At 23.8% G+C, this 21,115-nt stretch overlaps 1 protein-coding gene across 2 annotated transcripts in view; it reads left to right on the top strand.

Annotated features, from left to right (window-relative positions):
* LOC100205617 (recQ-like DNA helicase BLM) overlaps positions 1 to 21,115 on the top strand; it is a 70,698-nt gene that overhangs the window by 27,815 nt on the left and 21,768 nt on the right. For both annotated transcript variants that reach the window (XM_065815415.1, XM_065815414.1), the window contains exons 13-17: positions 10,361 to 10,453; positions 10,703 to 10,959; positions 11,076 to 11,309; positions 19,597 to 19,724; positions 20,039 to 20,173. In XM_065815415.1, the coding sequence (XP_065671487.1) occupies positions 10,361 to 10,453; positions 10,703 to 10,959; positions 11,076 to 11,309; positions 19,597 to 19,724; positions 20,039 to 20,173 (847 nt within the window). The remainder of the gene's footprint in view (positions 1 to 10,360; positions 10,454 to 10,702; positions 10,960 to 11,075; positions 11,310 to 19,596; positions 19,725 to 20,038; positions 20,174 to 21,115) is intronic.

The following is a 21,115-nucleotide window of genomic DNA, read 5'->3' as shown; positions in this document are numbered from 1 at the left end:
TGGAACTAACATGTTCAAATTGCTGTTGCTCAGATTTTATACTTTATAAAATATATATATTTCAAGAAAATAACGAAAGATCTTTTGCAATTTTTATGTAACGTAAGTTAAAAAAAACTTGATAAAGTTTAGTTTTTTCCAAAATTTAGTTTAAAAACTTAAATTTTTTAACAATACATGCAAAAGAATATTAAATGTTATGTTTTTACATTTAAAGTTTTAAATAACGATGCTTAGTTAAAGCGCATTTTTATTTTAAATAAATAACGTGTAACGTAAGTTAAAAGTAGAAGCATTTACTTTCTGGCGCTTTTTCGTTAACAAAATAAATTTTGTCATTAATTCTTATTTCGTCGCATTGGTTTGTCAAGGTCATATTAGGAGAATTAAGAAAAAAAATCATTTAATGTTAAATAAAATTATTTATGTTTTTTTTTCTTTCTTTGTTTATGTATTCTTATTTTAGTTGATATATAAATATACATAAATAAATAAAAATAAGAATTATATAAATAGACATTCAAACCAAAGATTTTCTTGTTTAAATGACTCAAATAAGTATTAGTAAAGTTGTAATACTAAATAATTTTTTAAAGTTGCTCTTGGTCTTGGATAAAAACTGTTTTTGATTTGATAACTTTTATAAATGTTATGAAAAATCACTCAGGAAGAGTGTCACCAGTTTTTTAAAATATCCTTTGTTAATTATTTTTAATGAATGTAAAAAAAAAAGAAATAAAAAAAGTGAAATCATAATAATGAATTATAACGTTTTAAAATAATTAATAAAAATAATCTTTAATAATGTCTAATCTTTTGTTTGTCACAAATTTTTTTTTTCAAAACTTTGTTAAACAAAAAGTTAAACTTTAATTATAATTACTACACTCGAAAAGTAGTAACAATAGTTTAACATAATTTAATTAAGTTTATTACTTAATGTTTTTTTTTTTTCATTCTGAGGCCTTACACTGTTGTATGCATGCTTTTTATTTTGTAATCAATTTTTTGCTTTATAAGTATTTGTTTGGTGACATATTTGTTGTATATCTTTGTTTATTTTTAAACGAAGATATACAACGTGTTTATAAAAAAATTTTTTATTATTGTAAGTACTGTTTGGGTGCATTGTCTGTCTTATTTATTTTTAAATATTCCTCCATTAATCTTTATTTTTGTCTTGACAACTGTCAAAATATGCTTTGTTCAAAAACTAATTCTCCTTTATTCTAATGTACTTCATTTCTTCCCTCAGATGTTCACTGCTCGTGTGTGACCATTGGCATGATATCATGTGATCATAAACTCTAAAAAAAAAAATCAATCATTTATTTATTTATACCTAAAGTGTAATGATAATAATCACACATTAGAGTAAACTTTTGCAGACCTATGGGATAACTTTGACAATCCTGTCAATGTTACCCCAAAACCAAAATGGGCGTTCTAAAAAATACTAAAAAATCATTGGAAATGCTTAGCATTTAGAATAACATCATAAAAATACATTCAAAATTATATTATAGTATGGTTCAACTTACCTTATAACTAAAGTTTTTTAACATTAAAAAAATTTAGAATAAGTTTAATTTGTGTTTGCCATATTGTGTTGTTGTTTATTGTTTATTTGTGTTCGCAGTATTGTGTTGTTGTTTATTGTTTATTTGTGTTTGCCATATTGTGTCGTTGTTTATTGTTTATTTGTGTTTGCAGTATTGTGTCGTTGTTTATTGTTTATTTGTGTTCGCAGTATTGTCTTGTTGTTTATTGTTTATTTGTGTTCACAGTATTGTGTCATTGTTTATTGTTTATTTGTGTTTGCAGTATTGTGTCATTGTTTATGTTTACAATTATGTGGATAAAAATATCTATATTTGTTCATTCAACAGAGTCAACTGGTGACTGGTAAAATCATTTAATATAACACATGTCAATGTTACCCACCTGTCAATGTAACACCACGTTACCTTATTATGACTATATTTACTTTATATAAATGACTTATATTTAAATTCAAAAATATTGAATACTATCTTATTTGCAGATGATGCTAATTTGTATTATTCTCACAAAGATGTTGATGATCTTTTTAAAATATTAAACAAAGAGTTCAATAAAATCAATGAGTGGTTTACAAGTAATCTACTTTCATTAAATGCAGAGAAATCAAAATTTATCCTATTCCATAAACGTAGTAAAGCCAATAATATTGGTCTTAAATACCCCAATCTTTTAATCAATAACATAATATTTAAGAGGGAATTGACTACAAACTGAAAAACTGATAAAAAATTGTTATTGAAATTTCATATCAAATATATTAAAAGTAAGATCTTAAAGAGTATTTTACATTGAACAAAACCTTTTTTTAATAATGAATATTTTAAAAAATCCATATTTTTTGTTCATACATAGCTACCTTTCTTACTGTTATGTTGCTTGGGGTACCATTAATCACACTAAACTCAAAACAGTTTATAACAAACAAAAACATGCTTGCAGAATAATATTTAGGGCAAAAGCAATGCATATTGTGAATCTCTTACATCAATTTAGAGCTTTTGTAGTAATTACAAGTATTACTGCTTTTGGAGTAATTAGAGTAATTACATAGTAATTACAATAATTACAGAATAATCAAAGTAATTACATAGTAATTACAATAATTACAGAATAATTGGAGTAATTACATAGTAATTACAATAATTACAGAATAATTAGAGTAATTACATAGTAATTACAATAATTACATAGTAATTACAATAATTACAGAATAATTAGAGTAATTACATAGTAATTACAATAATTACAGAATAATTAGAGTAATTACATAGTAATTACAGCAACTACGGAGTAATTACAGTAATTGGAATAATTACGGAGTAATTACTGCTTTTGGAGTAATTGCAAGTATTTACTGCCTTTGGAGTAATTACAAGCTAAATATTCATCAAGTGGTATTATTTATGTTTAAAGCAAAACATGGTTGTTTATCTTATATTGTGGGTTATTAACTTATTTATATTGCATTATTTTAAATAAAACATAACTCATTTTTTTGTGGGTTGATAACTTTCATGATTATCTCTTTTTTGTCTTTTCAATTTTAAAAATTTTCAATTATTCCACTGGAAGATTGTTAGCAAAAATTTATTTAATTGCTGAAGCTTTGTAGATACTTACAGGTAGACAGGCCCCAAAAACTCATTGACCCCAAAAGCCACACGCTCACATTAGTACCTTAAACTCATAGATTAAGCCGTATCAAGAAGCAAAATAGATTTTTTTATTTGACAAGATAGTTTTTTGATAGGATACTGTTAAAAATAACCAAATTAGCATAATTTTATGAAAATTATACAATAAACACTAGAATTTAAAAATTTTATAACTTTTTGACATTATAGTCCATAAGTAATTGAAATTTTAATTTAAGTTTGCAAGGTAAAGTTTTTTGTAAAGATTTAAGTCATACTTCTGCAAAAAAATTAAAAGAAAATAAATTTAAAAAACAGTTGCTAAAATATTTTAACTTAACCAATGTAGTATTTCTGTGTGGTTTTTGGGGCCCATTAACATTAACAAAAAAATATATATACAGATTAAAAACTAAATAGTAAAAGAGAGTTTTCCTTTTTTCTATTAAAATTTATTTTTCTAGTAACAAAAAGTAAAGATAGTTGTTTGTAAAGAAAAAATTTACATATAGCTCTATTTGTCTTTAAGACAATTTAAAAGTGTTTTTATACATCCTTGAAACTATTGACTCTTCACTAAGTTGATCAACTAATTGACTAAGCATAATGGATAATTAAAAAGCATAATTTGTAATATGGCCATAAGAACTATGAGGTCACTTTCTTGGTGTATCCTTCTAATTGCTAGTATCTTCATCACTTTCATGCTCAATAACCTTATGTTTAAGGGTATTGTTGGTTACTGCAGCAGCTAAAAACATTATTGGTTTCTTTCCATCCACTTTACAAGATAGCTTTCCGCAAACTAACCTTTGTACATTGTGGCAAGAAGAGCACTGCTTTAGTTTTATGGCATGACACACGCCTTCTCCACAGTTGCATTCATTTTTACACTGTAAAAATGTTTCTCTTTATTTCTCTTTGTTCCATTTTATTTTTTCTTTATCTTTTAGTTCTTGATTTTTATTAACTTGAATTACCTTCACTAACTTCAACACATTTTTTCCTTTCATTGATCTGTGAACCTGCGTAACCCTCGTAATAACTTTAGAAATTTTCGGCTTATCTTTCTGCACTGTCAGTAAGCTAGGGATTTCTTCAAGTTGAATGCTCTTTTTGCTAAGCTCTTGAATAAGCTCTTGTGAACGCACTTTTTCTTTCTAATACTGAGCTGAATTTTTTCTTCTATCAGGAGATTCAATAGTATATCTTTCAGTGGTTGTTGTACTGGGTGAAACAGTTTTAGAAGAATTAATACATAAAGCAGTTTGTGCAAACTTGTTCTATTGCATGTCATTTGCGTTTGATGAATGTAAGTCCCACATGTCTTGCAGCTTTGATTATAGATTGCTTTGGGGCCCATTTGTTCCAAATACGCCCTAAGATCATCATAAAAGCTTCTTTATATAGTAAGTTGAAATCCACGATACCCATGATGAAGGTTTTTGTTGAGTTGGTCTAAAAGCTGTCACACCAGTAGTATCTGGTGGAGTTAAGAACATACGTATGTTTTTTGAGTGTATAAACTGTAAGACATCGAAGTTAAATCGTGAACAATGCTTATCAAAAAGAAAAACTACTGGGCGTGCCACTTTTTTTTTCAATAAGATATTCATCGACCTCTTTATACATATCTAATAACGATTTGTGATCCGATACACCATGATTGCACATTGTTATCAGAAGATGCTGAATATTTGCCACAGCTTCCTGTGGAGCCATTTGATTTGTTATTCCAACAGTACCAATGAGTACTTGACAGACACAAAGGTCTCTTATAATTACAAAGAAATATGATACAATGTCTTCCTTTCGATCTCTATTATAAATATTTATGAAAAAACCTGAAAATGATACTAGAGGATGTATGGTGACGCATTTACGGTTCTCTCATTTTACAGCATGTTTACCCTTTTGCAGCAAAAACAAGTCAGGATCAAAATCAAAAAAAAAACAAAATCAGGAGTACCATCAACACCAAAATTGATGAACTGTGGTGTTTCGTCGTGATTAAGTATTCTCCCTATATCAATTTTTCAAGACCAAACTCCTGTCTCCTTTTGTTATGCTTCAGTCATAATGTCAGCTTTAACCAATTCTTCTGCAAGAGCGTCTAAAGACAACCATGAAAAACAATAAGTAACTCAGTTTTGCTCGAACTATTTTTAATGAATCTACAATATATATTTATTAAAATAAAATAAACTAATAATAAAGTGTAGCTTTATTATTAGTTTATGTAATTTTAATAAACTAATAATAAAGTGTAGTGTTATATTTTAAATGAAACATGTGTATATTAAAATTTAATCAAAAACACAATATTTACTCATACCAAGATGGACACATGTCATTTCTCTTGTGCAATTGAGAGCTCTATTTATTGATACATTTCCTTGTCGCTTGAGTGTTAAGCTTGTATTATTTGCATTAATGCGCATCCAGAATGATTTATCTCATCTGCAGTTGAAACAAATAATATATAAAAAACAAAGAAACAAAGCAAAAAAGTATTTCTAACAAGCTACAATTCCTGTAACTACAGACAATCTTCTCTTACCATATTATCTTCTACTACCTTTTAAAAATATATATAACAAACAAAAATAATGTTTTTTTTGTCAAAGCAATTTTTGCATTTGCTGATAATGCTGCAAATTGACTATTTTCCCATCAAGTCTACAGTTTATTGTTTCACGATCTTTCATAAGTGGGAATTGTCTTGTTTTAATTGCAGCATGTCCTCTTACATTATTTTCTTTACACCATTGAACAGCAACTTCAAGTTGTTTGTTTTTTTCTACTGTTGCTTTTCTCTTCATAAATGCTTCAGCATTAGAACTTGGATTTAGTGACTTCATTTGCCAGCGTATTTTGATTTTTCTGTTGATGTTATTTATTTGTCTAAAAATATTATTGAAAATTCACTGAACTGTACTAAACCTATCCTCTATGCAAGAATGTAAAATAGAATCTCTTTATAAATTCTTTATCAAAAAGCTTGTTACAACTACTACATATCTACTCTGATTCTTGATTTTTTGTATCATCACTTAGATTTTTTCAAAACCAAAATAACTCATGTGGTTTTTGGGGTCCCAACCATGTGGTTTTTGTACTATTATAATACAAAAACTGAAATGTACTTATAATAAGTACTTTTGTACTTATTATATTTCACTTCATGAACCTGAAGTGAAATACAAAGTACTATATGAAATGAAATATAATATCCAAAATATGGGAAAGTTACAACTATTTAAAAAAAAGTTGTTAACAATTTAAGCCATGTGGTTTTTGAGGTCCTATACTAAAATATAGAGAAATTTTAATGAAAAAAAAAAAAGTAAAATAAAAATACTAAAATACTTGTAACCTCTGAACTTTTACCATATAAAAGCATATAAAAACGCACAAAAAATGTTAAATTATTTGTTTTGTACTAAAGATATAACAGAAGAAAAAATCATGTGGTTTTTGGGGCCCGTCTACCTGTAAACTTTTTTATATATCACCAGGGTTGTTATGACATAATATGTCTGGCAGATCTGTCGACATATTTTCAGACATATTTTCTGCCGGCATAAAATATGTCCCACATATTTTCTATTGACATATTTTGACAATTTTACATCTAAATTATTTTCTGCTGACATAAAATATGTCAGACATATTTTCTATCGACAAATTTTGACATATTTTTATTTCTGAATTATTTTCTGCTGACATAAAATATGTCAGACATATTTTCTATCGACATATTTTGACATAATTTTATGTCTGAATTATTTTCTGCTGATATAAAATATGTAAGACATATTTTCTTTCGACATATTTTGACATAATTTTATATCTGAATTATTTGCTGTTTGATATTCTTGAAGAAAAAATCAATCTAACAAATTTATTGCGCATTTCAACTTAAGTTAACTTGAGTTAAGTAAAAATAGTTTAACAAATTTGTTGCTTTTTTGCAATCAATTATGATTCATAAAACTTTTATTTTATATCCTATAAGCAAATATCTTTTGTTTCATATAGGTCTTTTTCTGCCCTTTTTACCAATGTATCATTTGATAGTATTGACAAAGTATTTTTAGCGATGTATCATTTGATAGTATTGAGTAGTATTGATGCATCATTTGATAGTATTTGATAGTATTGATTAGTATGGATTGGTATTGGCGATTTCCCTTATTAGAATGTAAAAACCATCTTAAGCTGAGTTTTTATTACTGAAAACAGTTTTTATTAATATGACTAAACTTAAAAGTATTCTCCCTATTAAAATAATATTAAAAAAAAAAACATTTTTAGTTATTTTTAATTAATAGTTGATTCATTCAATAAATTATTCTCCATTTTTGACTTTAAATCGTAAGGAAAACAACAAAAATCATTATTCCAATATATATTTCACTCAAAACATTTTATGCAAGTTAATGGCAGTTAATTATGCTGTTATAATGCAATTGTCAATTATTTTATTGTTAAATAAATCATAAGTATTATAACTAAAAGTATATTATTCATAATTAGTTATAAATTATTACCAGTTAGTCTTCTTAATATGAATTTAATGAGCTGAATATAACTTTTGCGAAATATTTTAAATTTTTCAGCTTAAATGAATTTAATTTGGCACAAATTTTTTGAAATTATGTGAACCGTTTTTTTCATAGAATCTTTTGAATTCAATTTTTCATAATGAAATCTTTTTCAGGATCAACTAATAATTAAAAATAACTGAAAAAGTTTTTTTTTATTATTATTTCATTCAAACGAATAATTTTAAGTTTAGTCATACTAATAAAAACCACTTTCAGTAATAAAAACTCAGCTTGAGATGATTTTTACATTCTAATAAGAGAAATCGCCAATACTAATCCATACTAATCAATACTATCAAATACTATCAAATGATGCATCAATACTAGTCAATATTAGTCAATACTATCAAAATATACATCCCTAAAAAGGGCAGAAAAAGACCTTTATGAAATGACTGATGTTTGCTTATTGGGTTTAAAGTAAAAGTTTTATGAAGCATAATTAATTGCAAAAAAGCAACAAATTTATTAAACTATTTTCACTTAACTCGATAAATTAAGTTGAAATGCCCAATAAATTTGTTAGATTGATTTTTTCTTTAAGAATATCAAACAGCAAATATTTCAGATATAAAATTATGTCAAAATATGTTGATAGAAAATATGTCTAACATATTTTATGTCAGCAGAAAATAATTCAGACATAAAATTATGTCAAAATATGTCGATAGAAAATATGTCTGACATATTTTATGTCATCAGAAAATAGTTCAGACATAAAATCATGTCAAAATATGTCGATAGAAAATATGTGGGACATATTTTATGTCGGCAGAAAATATGTCTCAGACATATTTGACAGATAAACAACCCTGTTTATCACTTATTACGTAAGTAATTAATGTAATTAATTAATATAACAGGATTTGATGATAAGACATTTTGTCTTCTTCTTGCTCTGACCAGGATTTACTATTATTGTAATTTTTTTAATTTTAATTTTTAAGAAACAACAATATAAGTTGAAAAATAAAACAAAATAATGCACATGGAAATTTTTTTCTTTAAAAAGAAGTTGTTGTGTTTTAAATTAAAAACATTTCAACTTGTTTAAACTGATTGAAAATCAAGCAAAAATAATAAAACATTTTTTACTTTTTTTATTAAATAATCTTTTTTGTTAAAGTTTCTTATTTGTGATATTTTAATTTTAAGTAGATTAATTTAACTTAATTTAAGAATATATACTATAGCATATTTTATGTAACAAGTTGTTACCGTATTTTTGTTACATTAATTTGTACGGCATTTTTAGAAAAATAAAAAAAAAATAAAAGAATAATAATAATGAAAGAAAAAATTGCTGCCCCATGGCAAACCCTCAGCAGCACTCCTTTGCGGCAGATTACAAGATAGTTGATGTATGCGCTGAAGCCCCTAGCAGTGTCATGTCAGAGTGCTTATCTAAAACATACATTCATAATTATATATGTATATACATACATACATACATACATACATACATACTTACATATATATATATATATATATATATATATATATATATATATATATATATATATATATATATATATATATATATTCATGTATATATATATGTATATATATATGTATGTACATACATGTATATATATATATATATGTATATGTATATATATGTATATATATTTATATATTTTATATATATATAATATGGTAAATTGAGATTTGTAACTAATTTAGATGTGGTTTTAATGGGGAAAAAAAAATATGTGCTTATCTAAAACATACATTCATAATTATATATATATATATACATATACATATATATATATATATATATATATATATATATATATATATATATATATATATATATATATTATATATATATATATATATATATATAAATATATATATATATATATATATATATATATATATATACATACATATATACATACATACATACATGCACACACATATATATATATATATATATATATATATATATATATATATATATATATATATATATATAAATATATATATATATATGTATATATATATGTATGTATGTATATGTATATATATATATATAATATGCATTTTATATATATATATATATATATATATATATATATATATGTGTGTATATATGGTAAATCAAGATTTGTAACTAATTTAGGTGTGGTTTTAATGAGCCCCTAGCAGCAGGCTATTTCAGTGTCATGTCAGAGTGCTTATCTAAAACATACATTCATAATTATATATATATATATATATACACACATATATACATACATACATACATACATACATACATACATGCACATATATATATATATATATATATATATATATATATATATATATATATATATATATATATATATATATATATATATATATATATATGTATATATGTATATATATATATATATGTATGAATGTGTATATATATATATACATATATATGAATATATATATATATATATATATATATATATATATATATATATATATATATATATATATATATATATATATATATATATATATATATATATATATATGTATAATATGGTAAATCAAGATTTGTAACTAATTTAGATGTGGTTTTAATGAAAAGCATTAACAAGACAGATGTTAATATTAACAAGGCAGATGTTAGCTTCGCCTTTGAAAAAACTGCAAGCAGAGCAAGTTGGTTTGATAATTCTTTAATCTAAATATACATAGTAGCAATATAAATTAGATTCACCAATTTATATTCTAAGTAACATCACAAAACAAAAAATCTAATGGCGAAACAAAAACATTTATTTTTATTTTTTATAGAGTTAAAAAAGTTTTTACATTTTCATAAACATCATGATCTTATTTCACACATCACATCTTCCCACATCTCAAAATTAAGTATTTCTTTAAATTTCAATTAATAATTTATTTTAGATGACAATCATCCCTTGAAATCTCAAGTTACTAAAGTTTTGAAAGCGTCATTTGGCTTACATGCTTTTAGACAGAATCAGTTGGATGCAATACTATCTGCTCTTGATAAAAAAGATTGTTTTGTGTTAATGCCAACCGGAGGTGGGAAAAGTTTATGCTATCAATTGACAGCTCTTCTTACTCCTGGTCTCACTGTTGTAGTTTCTCCTCTTCGATCACTTATTATAGACCAAGTTCAAAAACTTAAATCTCTTAAGGTTTTTAATTGTTTTTTGTTTTGAATTGTTTAGTTTAACAATATACAGTTTTTTAGTTTAGCAAAAACTGAGCGAATGATGATTTACAAAGATTTATTTTTTTGATCATGGTTTAGATATCAGCAGCATATTTATCATCTGACGTTACAAAAGATGAGGAACAACAAGTATACATTGATTTAGCCAGCAGAGAGCCATCTATTAAACTTTTGTATGTTACACCAGAGAAGTTGAGCATTAGCTATAAATTGACTTCATGTTTTAAAGGACTGTATGACAGAAAATTACTGGATCGTTTTGTTATAGATGAAGCACATTGTATTAGCCAATGGGGCCATGATTTTCGTCCCGTATGTTTTTAATTTATTTTATAAAAATAACTTAGTTTAGTTATATTTTTATTATTAGAGTTTTTTTTAATCAGCCCTATTTTATTTCATCCATTATTATTATATTTTTAATCATCATGTTTTATTAAAGTTTCAGTTAGTTAAACATATTCTTAACAGATAAATATGTCAGTACTTTTTTAATTTTATTTGCACAATTATGATCGTTTAAATAAGAAAGAAAAAAAATAAGTATATATATACTTTCCTTCTCCTTTAGACTCAGTTGAAACCCTCAGTTGTTAATTCTTTTATAAAAGCAGGACAGGTTGAAAAAAAACTTTTTTTTTTTTTTTGAAAAAAACCATGGATTTTTAAAATATTTTTTTTTAAAAAATTAGCTGTGTTTAGTCAACTTTTTCAATTAAAAAAAAAGCATCAGGAGTTTCAACTGAATAAATTATGTTTTCTATCAGTATTACTACTATAATTCATCAATCAATCCATCATTATTTAATATTCTGTATATAAAAACAAACTTTTACTACTCCTATTTTGTTACTTAATTTGGTTTAAACCATGGTTAATCCAGCCTTGTATATGTTTATATGTATGTATGAATATATATATATATATATGTATATATATATATATATATATATATATATATATATATATATATATATATATATATATATATATATATATATATATATACACATATATAAATATATATATATATACATATATATATATATACATATATATATATATATATATATATATATATATATATATATATATATATATATATACATACATATATATATATATATATATATATATATATATATATATATATATATATATATATATATATATATATATATATATATATATATATATATATATATATATATATATAGAAAAATAATCTATAAGTGTTTTTCTGTAAATGTACATATTGTAGAAAGTCTATTTTGTTTAAATTTTTTTTTATTATTTTTATTTTAACTTAAATAGTTAGATTTACTATAACATTTTATATTATCATTTAACATAAATTAATTTTTTCTATTTTCGCGACATTTGTATAAATGAATTAAAATTTTTTTTTGTTTTTTCATTATAGCTTAAAATTGGGGCTTCGCAAATAATAATTTTTTATTTTTAAGTAGTTATAAACAAGTAAAAAATATATCTTGTTGCAATTTCTTATTTGAAATTTTTTGTGACAAATAAAGATTTAAGTTACCAAGTACCAGTTATTAAAAAATATGTACCGTTGCACTTTAGCTTGCCTTAGAACAAAAAGTTAAATGTATGCTCTATGAATATTTTTGATGCAGTGTTATAAGTTATAACATGTTTACAAGCAGTTTAATTTTTTTGTAAAAAATAGAAAAGGAGGAAGAAAAACCAAGAAAAAAAAGAAACGACTAATTTTTTTAAATTTAAATAACTTTTTTAATCAAAGTTCTGTTTTCACTTTTTCAACATCGCATAATCTGTTAGTTATATAAAGCTGATGTATAAAGCTGAATGTTATAATATATTATTTTTCTAAACTTATTTTTTCCAAAATAAAACTTATAAATATAAACGAAGACATTGCAAGATCTATATTGCTAAGTATAAATTCAAGCAAAAAAAAAAATAATAGAGTTTTATCCTTGGCGACACATCCTTGGCGACACTCAATCGAATTGGTTACCTGTGACAAGTGGAGTTCCGCAAGGATCAGTCTTGGGTCCAATTTTATTTGTTATTTTCATCAATGATCTGCCAGATGTAATAAGTAAAGAAAACAGTTGTAAGATTTACGCTGTTGACACTCAAATCCTAAGCATTGTCAACTCACTTGCTGCTCAACTTTAACTGCAATCAGATATTGACCAAATTATCCAGTGGACTAAATCTTGGCTCATGGAGCTAAATGCAAAGAAATGCAAGGTCATGCACTTTGTCCAGAAAAAATTAACACCTTTTAATAAGGGAATTAGGCCCTTGTTCAATAACGACTCGAACTACATTGGAAGCAACTACCTCTGAGCGTGACTTGGGAATTCAAATTACCAATGATCTTAAAGTAGAAACCCAATCCATCATTGCCTCATGTAAAGCAAATCAAATGCTAGGCATCCTAAAACACACTTTCCAATCTCGTGATGCTTCTTTATGGAAACAACTCTACTCCACCTACATCCGTCCTTTACTTGAGTTTGCAGTTCCAGCTTGGAACCCTCATTTGGTGAAAGATGAACAAACTATTGAATCAATACAGCGCAGAGCCACAAAAATACCAGACAAACTAAAAAAGTTAGACTACAAGTCCAGATGTTTACAACTTGGCCTATCTTCCCTTGTTGAACGTCGTAAACGAGGTGACCTCATCCAAAAATATAAAATTATTAATAACATCGACATAGTCAATTGACACTTTCCTCTCATCACAATTCCACCAAGAGCAAATCACAGAGAGAGAATTCACCGTGAAAAGTACAGCAATAATTTAGCTCGTTTCCACTTTTTCAACAATCGCATTGCCAACGCATGGAATATGTTACCAGATAAAGTAATTGGTTCTCCAACTGTCAACAGTTTTAAAGCGAGCCTCGATAAGCTCTAATATTACTACAGCTCGCAGCTATCCTTAGTGAAAGTTGCAATATGAACTTCACAAAAACTAACTATAATCTGACATTCTATGATTTGTATTTTGTTAATTATTTTTACTTTTGTTGTAACAAATATATAGTACTATCCATAAAATAAGTTTTTTTTTAATTTAAAAAAAATAAACTTTTTATAAGATGTTGTTTAAAGTTGGTAATAATGTTTTTTTCATTTTTTTGATAAAATCAATCATTATAACGAAACAAAATTTAAAATATCAAAAGTGGTGCTAATATAAAATAAAATTTAACGTGTACTATTTTTTGGGTAATAATTTTTTTTTTTAATTTTTTTTTCAATTGGGTAATTATTTTTGTTATCGTTTGTTATCAGACATCGTCTAAATAAATATTCTTGCTCTTGCAAGGTGGTAAATAAATTTTTTTTAATTATCTTTATTTTATGATTTCTTTTTTAACACCCCTATAACATCTTTTTTTTTTCTATTACTTTTACTGAACATTTTTAATGAAAAAGTTAGGTTAATAAATATAAAATTTTCTTTGTTTTTTCTTAAGTTATTACATTTGTAAATAGCGCAAATATCAAAAGTAATCTTCATTGAAACTTCATAAGTTTTTGTAATTCTTTTATTTTACCGTCTTATTGATTTGTTTATATTTGTTAATTATTATCAAATGGTAAAAAATGTATAATGGCTTACGGCTTATGTTAAATGGCTTAGCACGTATGTAAATGGCACACCAGTTTACACTTTAAAACAAGGCCTGATATATATATATATATATATATATATATATATATATATATATATATATATATATATATATATATACATACATACATACATATTTATATACATGTATATATATATATATATATATATATATATATATATATGTATATATATTAGGGTTATGACTTATATATAAATATATATAAATATATGACTTATATATATATATATAAATATATATATATATATATATTTATATATATACATATATATACATATATATATATACATATTTTTTATTTATTTATATATACATATATATATATATATACACATATATATATATATATATATATATATATATATATATATATATATATATATATATATTAGGTTTATGACTTTTTTTCAACCCCATACTCCTGTACTGTAGTTTGACGAACTTTTACCTAAAAAGCACAAAATGAACTATTATTTGCATATCTTTTGAAAAAAGTTCACCCCGCCATTGAAAAATTAATTTTTAACTATGCAAACCGGTTTTTATTGTCGTCATCATTGAAGTTTATTTAACTTCAGTTAAATATTTTAATAAGTATATATTTTTCAGTCAATGTATGTGCATCTTCAAAAGTTTTTTATTTAAAAACTTTTTAAGATGCACATACATTGACTGAAAATATCGTCTCAAAGTTTTTTATTTAGAAAAAAGTTATTTTATTAACTGTTATTGGTTATTTTACTGTTTTGGTTATTTTATTAACTGAAAATTAATAAATTTTTTATTATATTAATAATATTAAATTAATAAATTTTATTATATTAATTTTTAATTATATTGATAAATTGAATTAATACATTTTTTCTTAATTATTTTGTGTACTCTTTTTAGTAATATTTTTAAACAATAAAGAGTTTTTTTTAATTATTTATCAGTTACTGATAACATATTCGTGATCATAATTTATTTTCATAAATTAAACGAACATCATTAAAACTTTATGTTATTGAATTGACAATAAACAAAATATCTTATTGTGCATTTATTAAACTATTATGACAAAAAATAATTTATATATTTAAAAGGAATTTATATATTTAATTCCTCAAGATAAAACTTAAAACACTTTATTTTCTTTAACTCATTTTTAACAACAACAAAATTATTAAACAAACTGTTTCTTTAACAAAAAATCTATTAGTTTACAATTGCGGTTAAATGCTTTTACTTACGACTTTATTTCTTCTGAATAAATGTCACATAAATGATATCAAAGGATAATATAAATGTTCTAAAAGTTAAAAGTTTTTGCGTAACGCAAAACTGCTGAATGCGTAGGGAAATCACCTTTTCGCAGGCAAAATGCGAGCTGCGTAACGCTTCTGAACAAGGCCTGATTTAATTTTCAGTTATTTCAATGCTATTTATTTGAAGTTACCCTTTTTTTAAATACCACAACAGATCAATGTGTAATATTATCTATATCTATAATTATCTATATCTATCTATCTATATATATATATATATATATATATATATATATATATATATATATATATATATATATATATATATATATATATATATATATATATATATATATATATATATATATATATATATATATATATAAATTAGTAAAAAACACTTATCTAACTTTTATCTTCGACTTGAAGTTTCACCATTGCTGGATCATCAGGAAGAGTCCAGATCCAGCAATGGTGAAACTTCAAGTCGAAGATAAAAGTTAGATAAGTGTTTTTTACTAATTTATTATTGCTCTGTTCTTTAAGAACATTGAGCACTCTATTTGTAAAATACACTAACATAATTTACATATATATATATATATATATATATATATATATATATATATATATATATATATATATATATATATATATATATATATATATATATATATATATATATATATATATATATATAAAACTAATTTTCAAAAACTTATTGCTTTTAAATAGGTGTATTTACCTTAACTATTTATACAAAAGATATAGTTCTATTTATAAACTTAATTCTTTGCTTTCTTGATGTAAGTTTAAAGTTGTTTAAAAATATTAATTTAGTTTAAATTGATATTTTTTCAAATGGTTTAAACCATGGTCTAAACCATTTGATTTAAACCTATCAACCTTGCAGCAGGGTGGCTACGGGTTATGGAAATGTCAAGGAGTTTCATTTATTCTTGGTATAAGTTTTAAAATTTCTAAATTTTCATTGAAAGTTCATGAAAATTTTTAAAATCATCAATTTTTCTACTATTGATATTTTAAAGATATTTGCAAAGTAAATAGTTACATCTATAATAAAAGTTTTTATTTAGTTAAATATTAAACTCTTTAAAGATGTCTTTTAAATTTTACAATGAATAGTACAAGTATATCTAGTCTAAAGTCCTTTTTGAAAAAGATGTTATTGCTGTGTAAGTTAGGTTATCATTTTATTGCAATATGTCAGATCAGATATCAGTTAAATATTCACAATATGTTTATAAATTTTGTTTGAGTTTTATCAATCATTCAGATATGGTTAGGACAGGTGCCCCTGGTAGTTTTAACAGCAGATATTGCATTGCGTTTAAGTATTTGGCATAACACAAATAACACAAATTTAAAGAAGATTAGATTACTATGCTGGTCAAAATTGTTGAAAAACCGCTAGTAAGAAGTCCGTTGAAGTACACGGTAGTGCAAAATGCAGCATGTATATCCCCAAACAATAGGATTAGTAATAAAGAAGTAGGATTTGCTCATTTTAGTCAGCTGGGTAATAAGTTGTACAGATCCATGCTGATATCTGCCCAAACTGCTGGTTCTGCCTAAGATCAGTTGAAGACTTTTCAAAATCTGTTATTACAATATGTAAGAAAGAGTTCAGCTAATTCAATTGCTTATAAATGCGCCTTGACAAGTTTATTATTTGAATTGTAACAAACATTTTGAATTATTAAGAAAACTCTTTATCCTAGTTTTCACTATATCTCATAATCACTGTGCTGTTGAGCAAAGTGTCGACAAAAAGCTTTTTATTGAGAATGCAATTGCGGTTTCTGACAGCCCTCTGTTTAAAGCCATGTAAATGCAACAAAGCTGGATGTTGACAATTTCACAATCGCTAATGAATTAACAAAAAGTTAATGTCAATTCATTCTTGTATGCGCAATATTTGTATTAAATTAAAAGAAAAAATGTTTCTACTGGAAAAACAGAAAAAGGAAAGCTCACCGCTGATGAAATTAATGATGATTAAGAGAAATTAAAGAGAAAGAAAGATATTCTTGTGTATTGTTACCCTAAATGAAGGAATTGAGCAATTTAGAATTCAAGCTGAAAAACTTGATTCCATGGATTTTAGGTTATAGCCAATGGTATTACGTGAAAAGTAAGAGAAAAGCATACTCTTATTGAACAGCTGGATAATGCTATTGTAAAATAAATACATTTTAAAATCATTTAAGTTAGGTTAAGTGTTAATCCATTTCATATCTTAAAAAAGTTTTTATTTTTATTAAAGTTGATTAGTTTGACTTTTTTGTAAATATTTTTGACCAAATTTTTAATTATTGACATCAACAAAAGGTTGATGTCAATAATTCTTGAACAAAAAAGATATAGTTAACAGTAAACATTATATTCTATTTTATGTAGATATAGCTATTTATTATATTTTTTAGTGTTTATACGTAATCTAATAAAAAGATTTTATTTATTATTTTTTTAAAGTTTTAAATGTATTTTTAGAAAAATTTATATATTTTCTTGCAAAATATTAAAAAGTGTAATTTTTCCTAATCTGCACAATAGAAATTCTTGTTTAGAGAGAAGGTAAAATGCTTTGTGTTCACCTTGCACTCTTTTCATCACTATTTGGTTTCTAAATAGATCTTATGCCTAAAATAAATAGATCTTATGCCTTTATTTTCAAAGTTACTATTATCAAATTTTTAGTTTTTAGTCTGCATGTTTTTTAGTAACTAATTGGTAATAGGTAAATGCATGGTAGAGTACTAGATGTTTTGCTAATGTTTTTAGATGTTTTAATTTATCACAGAAATTTATAAAAAGTCATGAAAAATTCATGAAAATGTCATGAAAAAGTCATGGAATTTCATTCTCAAATTTGATTGGCCACCCAGCAAAAATTAAGTTAAACATTTAAAATAGTCTAACATAGGTTAAATATAGAACAAGTCATCATATTTGATGTATGCTTAAGCATAAACTGACACTGACAAAATATATTTTGCACACACCATGTTTTAAAATGCAGACTTTAAATAACACAGTTTTTTTAAGAATAAAAAAGAATATAAAAAGTATGAAATTTATTTTTACTTTAATGAGTAATAATTCTCCATCATATTTCTGTATTCTTATTCAAATCTCTTTCATATCTAGGTTGCACTTTCCCAAATTGAAACTCATAGTCAATTCTATTAAGTTTTGATGTAATGAGTAGTGTTTTATTTAAGGTTAATTGTGCAAATATATTTGGATAGTTATGAACTTTCTATAACTGTTTAATTATTAAGTATTGAAATTAACTAAAAATGTTAAAAAGTTTATTAAATATCTTTTATAAATATTTGTTTAAATGATATTTATATTTTATTTTTACATTTTACTAGTTGTTTGTATTCTGTTTATTTTTATTATTTTCTTTTATATAATTTATTATTATTATTTTTTCTAATATTATTTATTTTTATTACTTTCATTTATATTTTTATTTATTTTTATTATTTTCTTTGATATTATTATTTATTATTATTATTATTTGTTTTTATATTATTATATTAGTATTTTTATATTAATAATAGTTATAATTATATTTTACAAAAATATATTATGCAGTAGATTTGCTATTTAAAGTAAATTAATAAATTTTTAGTTATTTTTTTTTTTGTTATGAAGGATTATAAGAAGTTAAACATACTTCGAAGTAGTTATAAAAATGTACCTGTTATGGCATTAACAGCAACTGCAACTCCTAGAGTTCAAAAAGATATTCTTAATCAGCTATGTATGAATAACCCTAAAATGTAATTTTATTATTTTTCATTTAGTTATAAATGTTATTTAACATCATTAATCTAATGTTATAATATGTTATTTTTTTATTAAAGTGAGTTATTAACTTTTTTTAAATTAGGTAACATTTAGTTTAATAATTTAGTTTTCAATTGTGATAATAAATTAATTTTTGTTGTTTTTAATTGCCATATTAATGCTAAATTGATTTGTTTTTTATTGTCTTTATCAGTTATATTTTTCTTTATCATATTTTATATCTTAACAATTATTTTTTCATAATTATTATTAATATTCTACTAAAAAGTTTTTGTTTACGTTTCAGCTTTATTCAAAGTTTCAATCGAGTTAATCTGCAATACTTTGTTGTTCCCAAAAGTAAAAATACACTTAATGACATGGTGACTAAAATTAAAACAGAGTTTGAAAACAAGTCTGGCATAATATATTGTTTTGCAAGGTAACTTAGTTTAATTCAAAAAAATAACTTTCTGTAAAAAAAGAAACATTTTTGTTAGCCCTTCTTTAAATTGTTATTTTTTAAACATGTTGTTATTCATACTGGATGCCTAATTTCATAGTTTTTTTCAAAAATAGAAATAGAAAGTTCTATAAATATTGGCTAAATTGTGTTAGATATATTTTCAATCATTAAAAGTTATAAATGAATGAAATAAATTATGGGTATTTCATTTGATGATTGTTTGAGAAAAAAATACAATGTTAAAAAATTCTTGCTAAGCATGCAAAAATTGATTTTTGTCATTTTTGACATTCATTTTCATCTTAAATATTGGATACCCCATTGTTATTATTTTTTTTAATTATAAATATTTGTTTATTATAGTACCTTAAAATGCAATAATACTTATTGGGAGGTTAGAATTTAATCAAAGAAAACATTGAAGTTTATGTCATTTGGCGCATTTGTGACCTTATAAAGTCCAAAACTTTAGCTTTTAGTATAGTTTCTTTTTTAAATATAGATATTGACCTTTGAACTACTTAAAACAAATTATATGTAAAATAAAACAGATTTTCTTTTAAGATAAAGTCTTTTATTTTATTTTATATTTCCTTTGTACAGTGATCTTGTTTCTTTGTTCTTGGTCATTTCGTGATCACTTTCATCATTCTTTTTTTCTTGAATATGAGTTATTAATCTTTGAATATTATATAGAGTACTTCTCTCATAAGGAAATATTTGAAAAAACAGTGAAAAAATCAGTCTTGTTAACACTATGTTATGTGTGTTCTAGATTTACTGTTATGTTGAGAGGTTTAACTGTGGTGAAGCAAGACACAGCAAATAGAAATTAAAATGAAGCAAATGAAATAAAAATCATAAAATGTAATAACAACAATCAAAGATTTATTTATCAAGATAAAGAATTTTATTGTA

The sequence above is a fragment of the Hydra vulgaris genome, chromosome 13 (genome assembly GCF_038396675.1).
Source record: "Hydra vulgaris chromosome 13, alternate assembly HydraT2T_AEP".
Classification (NCBI taxonomy): Eukaryota; Metazoa; Cnidaria; class Hydrozoa; order Anthoathecata; family Hydridae; genus Hydra; species Hydra vulgaris.
The sequence above is the reverse complement of the archived record's forward strand: the minus strand, read 5'-3'. Positions and strand labels throughout refer to the sequence as shown.